General features: G+C 43.3%; 1 protein-coding gene across 1 annotated transcript in view; it reads left to right on the forward strand.

Annotated features, from left to right (window-relative positions):
• Nucleotides 1–2,103: 2,103 nt before the first annotated feature.
• Nucleotides 2,104–14,175, forward strand: part of COLEC12 (collectin subfamily member 12) — a 95,970-nt gene continuing 83,898 nt past the window's right edge. The window contains exons 1-2 of the mRNA XM_041399352.1: nt 2,104–2,262; nt 13,541–13,591. Of these exons, the coding sequence (XP_041255286.1) occupies nt 2,256–2,262; nt 13,541–13,591 (58 nt within the window). The 5' untranslated portion in view covers nt 2,104–2,255. The remainder of the gene's footprint in view (nt 2,263–13,540; nt 13,592–14,175) is intronic.

The following is a 14,175-nucleotide window of genomic DNA, read 5'->3' on the forward strand; positions in this document are numbered from 1 at the left end:
ATAGCAGTGTTAGCAAGCTCATCAGCCATTTAAATTAACGTAATTTTACCTATACTTTCTTGCACATTCCTAACATATGTATAAGAAATCTAGTGTGGAATACAACTTACATGATTAAAAGCCAATATGGAAGCTTACTCTAGAAGTATGAAGTGTCCCACTGTGTTCACAAATTAATAAATATTTTCAAGTCACAAGAATGAAGGTAGACCCCAGGCCTACTGAATCAATTATAAGCTCTATATGAATTCAAAATACTAATAATTTTTCTTTCAATTAATAAGGAACATATTTTCCTCAGATGCAGCAATTCACTCATCAGGCTCTGCAGCTTTGGTTGCTACCCTTCAGTTCATTAAGGTTACTGTATAAAAAATTAGGAAAGTGTTATCTTTTACAGCTTTTGAGGAATTTTCTAAATTCCTGCACAGTCCTGCTCCTTGCACATCATCTGATGACACAGGTTTAAGGTGATATTCTTCTTTCCCCATCTTTTTTCAAAGTATTCCTTCTGCACTGTGTTTTCAAACAGAGGTACCCTCCCATGGAGAAATGGGGCTTCATTTACTGCTTTCATACAGTCAATGAAAAGTCATGGAAAGGTTTCTTCTTGGAAACATACTCATGGGCTTTGGATCAGAGTTTCGATGGCTTTCAGTTTTGAAAAGAGAATTTTATTGATTCTGTAAAATAAAAATTGTAAATTAACTTAGGAGCCTCACACCACCAAGTATGAGTGTGTCTCATACACACTGCAGTCCTAATCCAACACAGCACTACAGGGACCCAGTAATTACCTGATGACTGTATTCAGATTTAAGTGTTTTACTCATGATATTCCAGTCAACTGCTACAGTGTAAACTAAAAGCTGAGTCAAGTCTCTTTGATATCTGAGCCCTGCTTTAAAGCAGCAAATGGCTACTGCAGCTGGTATTCCAATATTTTCATCAGTCCCAAACTAAAGGTACTGCCTCCAAGTCAGTAAAACATGCTCAAGCTGATGTCAAACAATCAGACCAACTGAAGGAATTCAGATTTCTGAACCTGTTAATTCATTTTTGCTCTAGAATGACTATTTTTGGTGGATTTAATCCTCCATTCCTTGCTGATATGAGATCATACTTGATAGGTTTCCAATGCTTTTTGACCTGGTGTTAAATTAATGCTGTTACCCTGAGCCATGACCTTTCTGGTACACTGTGGCCCTAATGGAGCTACAGACCCTCTGGAAAGACCACGTAGTACAATAATTTCTTTGGGTATCCCTACATTCAGCAGTCTGTGGTACCTCTAACTGCAAAGGCAAAATTATGAGCACCTTCTCACTGCATCAGGAGGGACTCTCTGGTGCCTCCACTACTTCATTCCGCCCCGGAACGAACTGGGGCACATTGCACCTGCCGTGCCTCATCAGCACTGATGTTAACACTCAAAGCTGGATCATAAACATTTATCACCGTCTTCAATTGCCTAAAAACTGGTAGCTTTGCAGAAAAACAAACCATGCTTTTCATGAAAACAGGAGCCTGGAAACGATCTCTTATTCCTGGCAACATCCAGAACTAGAAAAATAAAAGATGACTGGCCTGTATATCCCTAATCCCACAAATATTTACACACACTCTCCAGTGCCTGTAGTGCACGCAGTCCCATTGAATCCAACAGGACTACTCGTGGCCCTTCATTCAGCACCAGGGTGAATTCGCACATCCTGCAGCCTGTTCCCAGCAGTCAGCTACGCGCCCCCGCTCCAGGATCCCTCCATCGGCGTGAGGCACGCTGCTGTGGGGAGCCCGGAGAGATCACTCTCACGAGGAATCCCCCGGGTGCCTGCACGGGCGTGGGGAGCGCAGAGCCAGGACGGCTCTCCTGCCGGGAACACCACATCCCGCTGGAGCTCCCCCGCTCACTGACGGGTGCCTCGTAACTCCCGTCCCGGGCTGCTCCCCGCCGACAGCCCGGGCTGCCCACCCGCAGCCCGGGAACCCCGCGGTCCCGCAGGACGCGGCGGGACGGGGTGTGACACCCACGGGGCGCGACACCCCCAGCCCCATCCTCCGGCGGGACCCCGAGCCCGCCCCCGCCGCCCGGCCCCGGCCGCGAGCGAGGGCGAGCGGCAGCGGCCGGGGCTGCGCAGCAGGGCCCGCGGCGGGTCATGGCCCGGCTGTAGGCAGGGAGCGCTCCGCCGCCCGCCGCTCCCGGCGGCAGCCCCGCCGCGCCCCGACCGTCCTATGAGAGCCGCCCCGGCGCCAAGATGAAAGGTAGGGACGGACGGGAGCGGGGCGCCCCGCCGCCCGCACACGTGCACCGGGCACCGCGGGCAGGGAACGCTGTGCGGGCACGGGCAGCGCCCACAGTCCCTGCAAGCGGACATTGCGGGCAGGGCGCTCTGGGGACGGTGCCCGCGGGATGAGCCGAAGCCAGCCGCAGGGTGCTGGCGGGACACGGCGCGGGCAGGTGGCGGGCAGGGCACGGGCAGCCGGTGCCGGGAGAGGCAGAGCGGGGCTGTCACCGCCACCCCGGAGTGCGGGGTGTGCGCCGCGGCTCGGCGTGTGTGGGTCAGTCCCGGTCCGGCAGCGGGCTGTCCCTGGGAGAGTGTGAGCGTGTCGCGGCATGTGTGCTCTCCCCCCAGCACGGTTTCTCTCGGCACCCAACTTTTATCTTCCCCCTAGCCGGTGCCCCGAGAAGAAGAGTTGTGTTTCTCCCTGGTTGATTTGTTTATTTTTTGCCAGCGTTTCGCGATGTTCTTGGTGTTGCTTCTAAACATCTGGCAGTGATTAGGTGCCAGTAGAAGCTTAACTGGCTTGTGAAATGTATTTGGCGTATTTCTCCTCTGCATCCACCGACTGGAAAATTTTTGGTCTTTACTTTGCATCCGTTCAAACTTAAACTTTGTTTCTTTTCCTTTTTCTCTCTTTTCCTCCCTTCCTCCTCTTTTTGTTTTAAATGGGTGGAACATTTGACCCTGTCCTACATAGCTGTGACTGAGAGGTATCACATACTTTAAAATGAAATAAAGAAGCAGATTGCCAAATTGCTCCTCTGTAACCTAGTAAAGATATATCTGGGGTGCAAGAAAGCCTTCTGTTTATGAAAATTGATAGCCTTACAGCAAAAGGCAGAGGCTTTACACACTGGGGAATACTTACAATGAAAACATCAAAGGACATTATGGAAAGTTTAGGAGTTAGTTGGGACATTGTGAGAGTTGAATTCAGTTTTTCTTCAGAGGCAAAAATAAGCTTAAGGAAAAGACATATATGAAAATTGCTTTTGGGCACCACTGTGCCTGTTCTTGGACTGCAGGGTTTTATTCCAGATGCCAGGAGGCCAGTAAACATCATGATAGTTACACTGAGTTTCCAGAGTCTAGGACACCGAATGATGTGATCATTTATTCATTTGCCAGAGTAGCTGCCTGAAGGGAGGGGAAACTTTTGTGGGGGCATTTATTTTGCAAGCTCACACACTGTTTAAGTTACTTCTGACACTGTGGCATGATGCCTCTCCAGGGCCATGCAACATATGACAAATAATGTATTTACAATGTTCTTTATTTATAGGTTGCTCATGCCAAAAAATTTGTCATCAGCTTATCATTATCAGCATAAGTGTAAGGGCAGGAACAAACCACAACAATGGGGATCTGGTAGTAGGTAGAACAAACCTGTTACCACTGAAAGCCTTACACTCCATTCTTGGGGGTTTTGGGGAGAGGTGGGATGCAAAGGACCAGGGATGGGAATAACATATAATGCAACTTGTGTCTCCTTCCATCCTGCATTTCGCTTCCACCGCTCTTTGCAAAGCAGAGCATTCAAAGGGAGGATGTAATTCCTGCTCCTGGGAGCACTCACTCGTGCCCCACACCCCATCAAGAGGGAGTGCTAGTCCTTACCATTTGGCTTCCCTAAGAGTGATCACAGCCATTTTATTTCTTTTCCCCAGAGAGTTACAGAAATCAGTAATAAAACATGCAAAGAAGAACACTTGAATGACTGTGCTAATAGCAAAAGAAAAGCATCAAACAAATCATCACATGAAGTACTTCTGCCAGTGTTAGAGAAGTCAGAGAGTCAAACCAAACTTTGACTTGGTGATTTCCTTTTCTGGGTATGGATTTGGCTTTTTATGTTTTCTCTTTAAACTTGATGGTAGTGATAATTGTAGGACTGTAGAACTTTGTATAGTTACACATATTTCTCAATAAAAACAAAAAGATCTGTTGATTGCAGCTGTCTCTCTGTATCTACCCTCTCTAGAGAATGGAGGAATATCTAAATAATTACATCACTAAATATCTGTAAGGAATAAATTATATTTTCCATTGCTGGTGTTTGTAATGTGTTATGTTTTAAATCAGTAAAACAAATTGAAGTTTATGTTCAATATGCTGGCAGGTTTTTTTCCAGCAAACAACACTGAGCTCACAAACTTTGTCATATTTTTTAGCAATAATTCATGTGATTTATATAGAGATTTGTCTGCTTTAGGGTCAGATATATCTTTATCAAATGATACTTCTAAGTTATAGTTATTTATTGGGGCATGAAGGAGTACTCGTTGTCTGGGAAACCAATGAAAACAACTTCCTCATAGTCAAGCACCACCACATGTTCAAAAACATTGGCCCTAATTTAAGACAGGGACAAGCATTGTTAAAACTGAGAGCTTCTTCCCATGTAGCTGCAATATATTTTGTAATTGCTACTTTAAACTGTATCTGCAATCACTACTGTCATGGCAGTGCTGGTGATAAGTATTTTCCTCTGAAATAAGGATACTGTTTGGATAACCACTTAATACTAATGCCCAGAATCAGGCAATGATAAAGTCAAGGTGGTCATTTTGGGACTGTTGCTCCAGGATGACAGAGAAGCTCTTAATTAAAGATACTTAAAGTAGCTTAGCTGCTTCTTTTCATTCCTCTTCCTCCTTCTCCTCCCTCTCTGCCATCACAAGCACCTTGCTGTGTACCATTTGTGTAGCAATGGTGCTGGAGGACAAATCATCTGGGATCCTGTGCTTGAGTGCTGGGGTGCGCTTGAGAGCTGGAACAAGACCAAATATTTTCTGTCTCGTGCCGTTCCTCTCCTTTGATACCAAAGGATGCACGGAGGAGAAACAGGTTGTGTCCCACCAGAGCAGTGAAGCCCGCAGTGCCTCGGGATCAGCCTGACCTGCACGCCTGCCTTGTTCAGCCTTGGCCCCTCTTCCTCAGAGGCGCTCGGCGCGCTCCGTGCACCGTGCGAGAGCACGCCGAGCTCTCACTGGACACGCCAGTTCAGTTCAGCCCAACTTTGCCTTACACACTGAACACTTTAGCAGACAATTAACTAACATATCAGCCTGTATTGCTAAAATTGTCCCTTCTGAGGGACTTAGAGCCTGGATGTAATTTGCAAATAATGCCTGCAATAGCAAAAGCTGACTGTGTATGCAAGTTCACTTGTTCTTTCTTGACTACCTTGAAAAATTTTAAATAATCTATTTATATGATGGTTACCTTCTTGGCAGGTTTTGTCTTTCTCTCAGTTTTGATCCCATTGCTAATTTCAAAGAATAAAGAAATAAAAGTTATAATTTTGTAATACTGGAGAAAATACTTTTTCTCTCTCTCTTCTTTGTGTACACAAAATCAAATGAACAATCATCTGCAAATAAGTCTTTCCTAGATAGAAACTTCAAACCAAGAATTTTTTAAAAATCCAGTCCAGAGCATTTTGCAGAAGCCAGAAAGCATCTGAAAACCAAGGATTAGAAGCGGAGTGATCCAGTAACCTTTCCTTAGTCCATTTATAACAAAGCTTCTATGAATATAGTGACATAAACATGAAACATGTGCAGGAGGTCTGAGTGGTGTGTGTTGGACATGTCACAGGACCCTACAGCAGAAGTTCAAAGGCACAAGCAGTTATAATAAATGTGTGATAAAACGCAGAACAAATCCTGAGCAATGCTACTATACAGTCAGTGTGTGTCCTGAATTGATTGGTAGCACAGAGGATTTTTAAGATATAGATTAGAAAGATGCAAGTGTGTGTCAAAATATGTTCTTATTAATACAGAGGAAAGCAAAGCTATGAAATTATAAGAGAAATCGGTTCTTGCACACATATTACTATACAACCCCAAAGGATATTGGGCAGAATTAGCATATAAGTGATTTATAACAGGAGCGTTTTCAGGAAAAACTTGTAATTGTTTGTTATTGCTTCAATTCTACTTTTCCCAGCCACACAGTACTAAGAATTGCAGAGACACACCTCCCTATGAAGAAGGGAGTTGTTTAAAATCTCCTGTGACTCCTTTTTCTCCTACTTTGGATAACATAGATTCATTTTAGACTGATTTTTCTGCAGCTGAGGGCTGAACAGAGCCCTTTTTTTTGTCACAACCACTAAACAGTTTACTTAGATCCACACTGAAAGACTGTTGTGTTCAGAGGTTCAGACACTTCTGGCTGCTGGGATAAGGAGGGAAAGGTAATCTTGCAGAGAGATAGAGCTGATCAGGCCTTGCAGAGATAAAACAGTAAAATAAAGAGAGCTGGGACAAATGTCAAGGATGAAAGCAGCTCAGTACTGCAAAGGATGCATACCCAGTTATCTTCAGCTTCACAAAACCTTCCTTATCCTGAGGTTCTGTATGTCAGAACAGAGAATGTCTCCTTCCAGCCCTCCCCCTTGGAAAGCAAAATAAAGACACTTTTTACAAGGCATGGAAAGTGAACCTGATCCTCCTCATAATGTGAGTGTGGTCTGTGCAAGTGAAGAAGCAGCCTAAGATGAATTGTCTTTGGAGTATGACCGCTTCCACCTAAAACTGCAATCCCTTTTGGTGCATAAATTTAAGGTGCAGACTGGGACATCACTGGGGAACAAAGTGAATGAGTTATGGGAGGTAATAGAGACATGTGTTGTTAGGAATGTGCATGCCATTTTAATACTGCTGTTAATTGCCTCCTCTGACATACTGACAGGGAGGCACGATTTTTCAGTGCACTAATGAGAACATATCTGTTTGCTCTTAAATCATTATTCTGAAATACGATATGATTTAAACTTTTAACTTCTAAGGTTGGTCCTCCACACCATGCAGCTGCTCCTGACCCCAGTACGGTAATGGGGCACTTATGGGCTAATAAGTTTTGTTCAAAACTCCCAGTTTACTGTCTTCATCTTGCCTAAAAAGCAAAACTAGAGTGATTGTTGTTATAGCTCTAAATTTCACAATCTTCTGTCTTTTTGTGTATGTTCCTAATGTAAGTGCTCACATTTTTTGAGCACAGCAGTAGGGGAATAGATGAAGACCAAGATACTAAAGTGCACCCATTTGTCACGAGTATTGGTTTTGTTTGTTTTATGCATGTGTTATGTGATGGGAGACACCATCCAAGTCATAGGATAGTACCAAGGGAGGATCTCTGATCTAGGACATTGCCTCTTTCAGTCACTAAGATAAGCAGATAAATTCCCAAGTCAGCAGTCTCAGTTGGACAGAGCTGAGGAAAAGCCTCAGTTTTGCTGCCAGAATCCAAGCTCAAACAGAATCCCAGAGGATGCTCTGGGATGCAGGGAAGTGGTCTCTCTTCCAGGACTGCCTCAGCTGAACCTCTGCCATGGCTGTCCTAAAGACCAGGTACTCTGCAAGTGCAGAATCTGTGTAATCCCTGTCCAAAGGAGTTTGCTGCGTGACAAGCCAGACAAAGGAAGGGTTGGATAATATGGGCACAACACACTCAGCCAACAAGAGTGACTGTTAGTGTGGCATGTCAGCTTGGGATCCTGTCAATCAGGAAGTGCTTTAAGTGTGGGGTAGGATTTTGTGAGGGAGGGCTTATCAAAATCGAGGCAGAGAGAGAGACTTGACTATGAAAAGGGCCTATAAAGAAAAAGCAGTGGAGAAAGGCAGAACAAGAGAACAAGTGAAATAAAGCATCTGTGAAGAGAACTGGGAATGAGCAGCCCATTAGCACAAGCAGGAGACTGTCCAGAATAAAAGCTATGAAAACCAGTGGAAACCAATTAGACTGATGAAGTCATCAACATCTGAAGGCCACAGCTGCTTGCTGTGCTTCTGCTGGCTCCATTTCACCTCTAGGTCAGCACTTTGAATGTAGACCCAGTTAACAGTGAGCAGAAATGCATATAAATCTGGTGGCAGCTCAAAAAGCTTTTGAAATGTGATATGAGAAAGATATTGGTGTTGCTGTTCTTGTCTGCCTGAACACTTGTTAATATTACAGAAACCTCACAAGTGGACGAGTTTTGCCATTCAGTGAAAGTGCTGAGATGGAGAGAGCAGGCAGAAGCAGCTTTTTGACACTGCAAGTGGTCTGTCATGAAGGAGAGGCACTTGTTACACAGTTCTGAGTAGAGTTCTTCATCCGTGCTGATGGGTTAAAGAGTGGAATATTGTGATTTTCAACTAATGGGCACAGCTTCTTTCCAAAAGGTACAAGTAAAAATCTCTCCTTGATAATATTAGAATAAGCTTTACAGAGTTGCACTGAGATATAGCTCTAGAGCTCCCATTGAGTCAGCAGGAAAGGCAGACCTCTCATTATTAAAGCCCTTTGAAAGAGAGATTGATTTTAGAGGGAACTCTTACACTGGATGTCATTTTTGCTACAAATTAATCTTACAGTCTGAGTTCCCAGCCTGGTACTTAGGGGTAAGTCCTAATGTACTGTAATTTGAGTTTTCAGGGGGTTATAAAGGAATTTCTAAAATCTGAGGTGAAACTTGGCATGACAATTTTCAGCCCAAATGCCTCATTCTCTCCTGGAATAGATTTTCCCAGATTTTGAAATCAATGTAGAATATTGGTTTGTTTTCTTTATGTAAGACTTCAGGTGAGGTTTTTAAATAAGGACTTTGGATCCATGTTTGCAGCACACAAGTGCTCTCTAAATTATTGGATACCACGTGTCTGCAGCCACCATATGACCCAGCATCTCTTAATGGTTCTGAGGTCTTGTTTGCCTTGTTAGTTAATTAGGTTTAAATGGCTGAGCAAGGTGTACTGTTAAAAGGAGACAGCTGGACACGTACATTAGCAGCTTTCTTTAACACCTTACACATGCCAACAATGACACCCATGAAAGGAAGGGGCTAAAATGGAAACAACTTCTCTAAAATCACCTTGCACAAAAGGCTCCTCAGATCTGGTGCTGTGGTTTTATGCCCTGTATTGTCTCAGGGGCAAATTTAGCATCCATTTTGGCTCCAGGCCAGCTCTTTCTTACTTGACCTCAGAGTGACTCATAAGTGATCCATGATTAATTTATTTAAGGTTTAAGAACAAGAAATTAAACAGTTCTACTCCACAGATTTGCTTTGCCACTAGCAAATTAATCAAATGAGAGTCTAATTTGTTTTAGATTAAATGAATTCCCTCTGTTCGCTGCGCTAATCCCCAGCTGAACTGCTTTTTCATGATTCCCACTCCCTTGAAGCATTGTACTGTAACTTATTTAACTCTACAACTGTATTTACTAGAGGTGTTGCAGTAATAGTTTATAGCTGGAGGGCAAGTGGAATTTGGCATTGGTGTTCAATGGGGCATGGATATTGCCAAAATATCTCAAAGGGGGGGTTTTTTTCACTTTTTTGGACCACAACTCTTACTTTTGCAGTGACTCCTTAACACATTTGATGTACTGCTGTTCAGCCAGAGTGAGACAGTGATTTGTAGCAGTTTGCTGTAAGCTCCCCATGACAATCTGTTCTAGCATCCAATGAAGCTCTTGTAAACTCAATAAAACAGGAGATCTCTGGTGGCCCTTCCCTTACATGGTTAAATATAACTGGTTGCTCACATATGTTTCTGTTCTGCCCAAAGTTCACCTCTTTTATGGACCTTCCTGCTGCCAGAGTTCTGTACAAGTCAGTGGAATAAGAGTCAAGCTTTTGATTTTTCTTCATCTTTCTTATTCTGGATTTTGGTTCACAGCTGAGTGTCTTATAATTGAGTTAGGGCTGGTCTTCCCCATACTAAAGAGTTAATTCTTGTCACCAGGACATAACAACAAATTCTACTTGATTGTCTGCTTCAAGGAGGAGTCTGCCCTTCACATTTTTCACCTATAAAAATAAGCCTTGCCTGCATATTAATGCATGTGTGCGTAACAGAAATACTGTGTTCATTCCAGTCCCCTTTGTAACTGAGGACTGGATTTAAACTAAAGAAAAATATTTCTAACTTAAGGCTTTCACAATGTCCAACAAACCACTCCAACCTCACTCAAGTGTGGGCACCGCTGATGTGAAAATGCAGAATTTCAATTTCTAAGATCAATCACTGGTGCTCAAAGCTCATTAATTTCTGCCACAATTTCTGATATTGTCTTTAAAAGCATAAGTCATTAAAACACACTGGAGTTGTTCAGAGTATTTGACTTCTTACTTGGTGTATATTTTCTTAACCTCTGTAATTCATAACAGATCACATTTTCATAGTTTTCGCTAGAAAAGCTGTTACCTTTTAAATGAAAACTTAGGTTCTCCTGTATTTTGCTGATTTTAAGATATCTGGAAGCTCTGAGATTTTTGTAGAACTTGTGACAAAATTTTAATATTTCCAGCACTGGAACAGGGAGCTGAAGATCAAGTTTCTGCTGCCTCCAGTGCAGACAGTACTGCCCAACAGACATGGGAGGAGCAGGCTGGGTGCAGGGTTTTGCTTTTGGATTAAAATTTATAGGCTTGTTTGTCAACTTAATTTTTAATATTTCAAACATAGACTTCTTCTGAGGTCGGACTTTCAACCCATCTTAGTCTCTTTTTCCAAAGTGCTGTAATTTCTGAATGTTTAGTCTAAGCTTGCTTCATTAATTTCCTCCATCTTTTTTTTTTCCTTAAACTTGTTACATTACAGTTACTATTTTAAAGTACTATATTTGCACATGACTTCAGCAGAGATTCAGATGTGACTGAAAGAACATTGTCTGTTAAATAATTTTTATAGACTTATCCTAAAATTACATTGACTGCCCCTTACAAGATCAACTCACAGAGATGATGTTTGAGATTTTACTGATCAGGAAGACAAATCACCACTTAACATAACTGTCCTTGCCCATCTCCACTTCTTTGTTTCAAATATCACAAGTGCTCTTCAAAATTAGGAGGTGAATGAATAATTATAATGTAACCAAAGCTTAAGGAAAAAGCCCATCCCTAGAAAGAATAACATGCAGCATTGCAAATACTGAAAAGCATATAGATATATATTTAAAAGTGTATGTGTGTATAGAAATGTATAATATGTGCATATATAAACATGTTGCATATGATGAAATGGCCAAAGAAACAAAAATGTGATTAAAACTGTAAAAGCCAATGTTGTTGGTTTAAGCATGAAAAACAAGAAAACTAGGGAAGGGGCTATCAGCCTGGGAGGATGGACTTGGAGATGTGGTGTGGGATGAAGCTGCAGGATTTAAAGGTGGCCTGGCTGTACACATCAGCTCCTGATCGGATAAGTCACGTTACACTCCTGAGAAACAAAGGAGGTGATTCTGTTGCAGCCTGATAGCAGGAGTGGGCAGGAAGCTAAGGTCTCTGGAGCTGTTATCTTATTTTGTGCAGCATTTTATCTTTTGTGCAACAGGGGAAGATCTTTCCTGAGTAGCTCACTGCTGGGATGAGAGGTTGGTTTTTGACTGTTTATGGTTTATTGGTATTTGTCATGTTTGGTTGGGGGGCCTTGTCTTCAGATAACATTTGGGACAATTGTGAGGGTTTGTTTGGCTTGGTTTTTTGAAGGTTTCTGTCTGTCTTTAAAACAAGGATGTGTTTGTTTTGCCTAAGAGCATCTGCTGACTCTTTCACTTCTTAAGTGCACATCTGAACTGGGGATTTAGCTAAAGATATGGACAGGAGCACTGCTGGCAGTAAGCAAAATGTCTTACCTGGTGAAGAATGTTTTTAGCTGTTTAATCAATTGTGCTGTCTGAGTAAAGGGTGATGTTCTGCAAAATTATGCATTTCATGGACTCTGCTGCTGCTTCAGGCAAAGTCTCCTTCAGAGACTTCTGTGTGTGGCACTTCACAGGTCAGAAGGAAGAACAAGTCAGATTTCCTGCTGGAGACATGCACGCAAATCCTTTAGGCTTTGTTGAGCCTGGATGCAGACTGTATCTTTGCCTTTGTATTCATCCCCCCAGGGATGTGTGCTGTCCCAAGTTAGCTGTGGCACCAGTTAGCCCAAATTTGTGATGTAGAGCATCCCAATCATGTGCAGTAAGTCTGTGGGCAAAAAAGATCTAACTAAAGACAGACTTCTCACTCCATCACATGTATTTATCTGCTTTCAGCTTGCTTTTCCTCCACCAGGCATTAAATGTTCCCTCTGGGAAATACAGAGGCGGGAGAAGACCAGCCTGGGCTGTGCTGCCCTCCCAGCAGTTGATGCAGAGGCTGGTGCTGGTGACAAGGCAGAGCTTTTGCCTTTCCTGGCTCAGCAGAATGAAGGGTTGCTTGGTGGAAGGAGGCTGAACACATGAACACAAACATATTCTTTTTTTAAAAAAAGTCATGGGTGTATTTTTTTTGCTGAGGCCAGCCTTTTCCTTTGCTGACGGAAGGAAATGGAGAGAAAATAACCTTGTGATTATTAGCATATTACTGCTTCCTTGTAAAGATGAGAACAAAAGGCAGGATGGAATCATCAAATGATAGAATACCCTGAGTTGGAAGTGACCCTCAAGGATCATCAAATCCAACTCCTGTCCCTGCACAGGCCAGCCCCAAGAATCACACCGTGTATATGAACACATTGTCCTAACTCTTCTAGAACTCAGGCTGGCTGGTGCTGTGACCACTTCCCTGGGGAGCCTGATATTCTCCTAAGAGCCAACCTAAACCTCCCCACAACTTCCCTTCCCTCGGCTCCCATTATCAGTGTTCAGCCCTCCACTTCCCCTCACGAGGAAGTTGTAGATTGTCGTGAGGTGTTCCCTCAGTCTCCTTTTCTTCAGGCTGAACAAACAAAGTGACCTCAGCCATTCCCCTCTAAACCTTTCACAATCTTCACCATCTCAGTTTTTATTTTTCTCATCCGAGTTTCTCATTTCTGTTTCCCATGTTTTATCGGATCTGAGATTTTCAGGCCAAGCTAGTGTGCATGGGAGGTGGTGGACAGATGGACAACCATCCCCTCTGACTCCTGTGGCCCAGGCAAGCTTTATCAGGTGGCACACTGGTGACACTTGTGGCTGTCATTGTGATGGGGGACATATCTGCTCTGGTCTGCACTTAGCTGCCAAGCAGGCCTCAGAATGGCTGCCAGGTGATAAACCTGCACCGTTTGTAATCTGGAGTTCTGCTGGGGATTCTCACTGGGGGAAAGGCTCTGAACTGCCTTCTGCAATTGGAGACAGAGGTGGGATAGGAGCAGCAGAGGGGATGGTTGTTAGCTTGCCTAACAAACCAAGTCAACTTACATTATTTGAACATACACCTGTAAAAACTTTTTCTCATCTTTTTCCAGTGGTAGTAGTAATAATCTGCTGCTGTGTCTTTCTTTCTCCAGACGACTTTGCAGAGGAGGAGGAGGTGCAGTCCTTCGGCTACAAGAGGTTTGGTAAGTGACCTTACCAAAAGCAGTCTTTCAGCTTGCTTAGGGTAAATCAAACACTTGCAATGAAAAACTTTCTTGCTCGCAGCATCGAAACATACAAGTAAAGTCCCATCATCCACATCCAATGTCCTCCCAGAGGAAGGTGTGATGTTTAGACTTGGTTTATTTTCTTGGCAAACATAAGGCTTCCAAAACAGTTCTTTCATTAGGAAATTGAAGCCCACACCTGAAGAGAAATTAATGTGCTGGCTGTGAAAAAAAGGGGCCATGCCTCTTACATGTCCTCTGCCCAGCTTCAGCCCCCAGACAGATGTGCAGCAGAGTTTATAGGTTTTCTCCAGAGTGGTTTCATGGCATCTCCTGTAGACATGGCTCAGTTGTACCGGCAGCTGAGCCACGACACAGGCTGTGCACTACTCTGAAAGGAAAAGTATATGGTATGAATGCATTCTGATGTCAAAAATTATTAAAATGAGATTGCTTACTTTCTTTCCTTTTTCCACTTTCCTCTTTTTTTTTAATGTTTGTTTACCTAAAATGGCCTTCTCATGAGGAGGGTCGTACCAGCATCTGTGCACAGGGGTTAG

The sequence above is a fragment of the Onychostruthus taczanowskii genome, unplaced genomic scaffold (assembly GCF_017590055.1).
Source record: "Onychostruthus taczanowskii isolate IOZ18803 unplaced genomic scaffold, ASM1759005v1 scaffold16, whole genome shotgun sequence".
Classification (NCBI taxonomy): Eukaryota; Metazoa; Chordata; class Aves; order Passeriformes; family Passeridae; genus Onychostruthus; species Onychostruthus taczanowskii.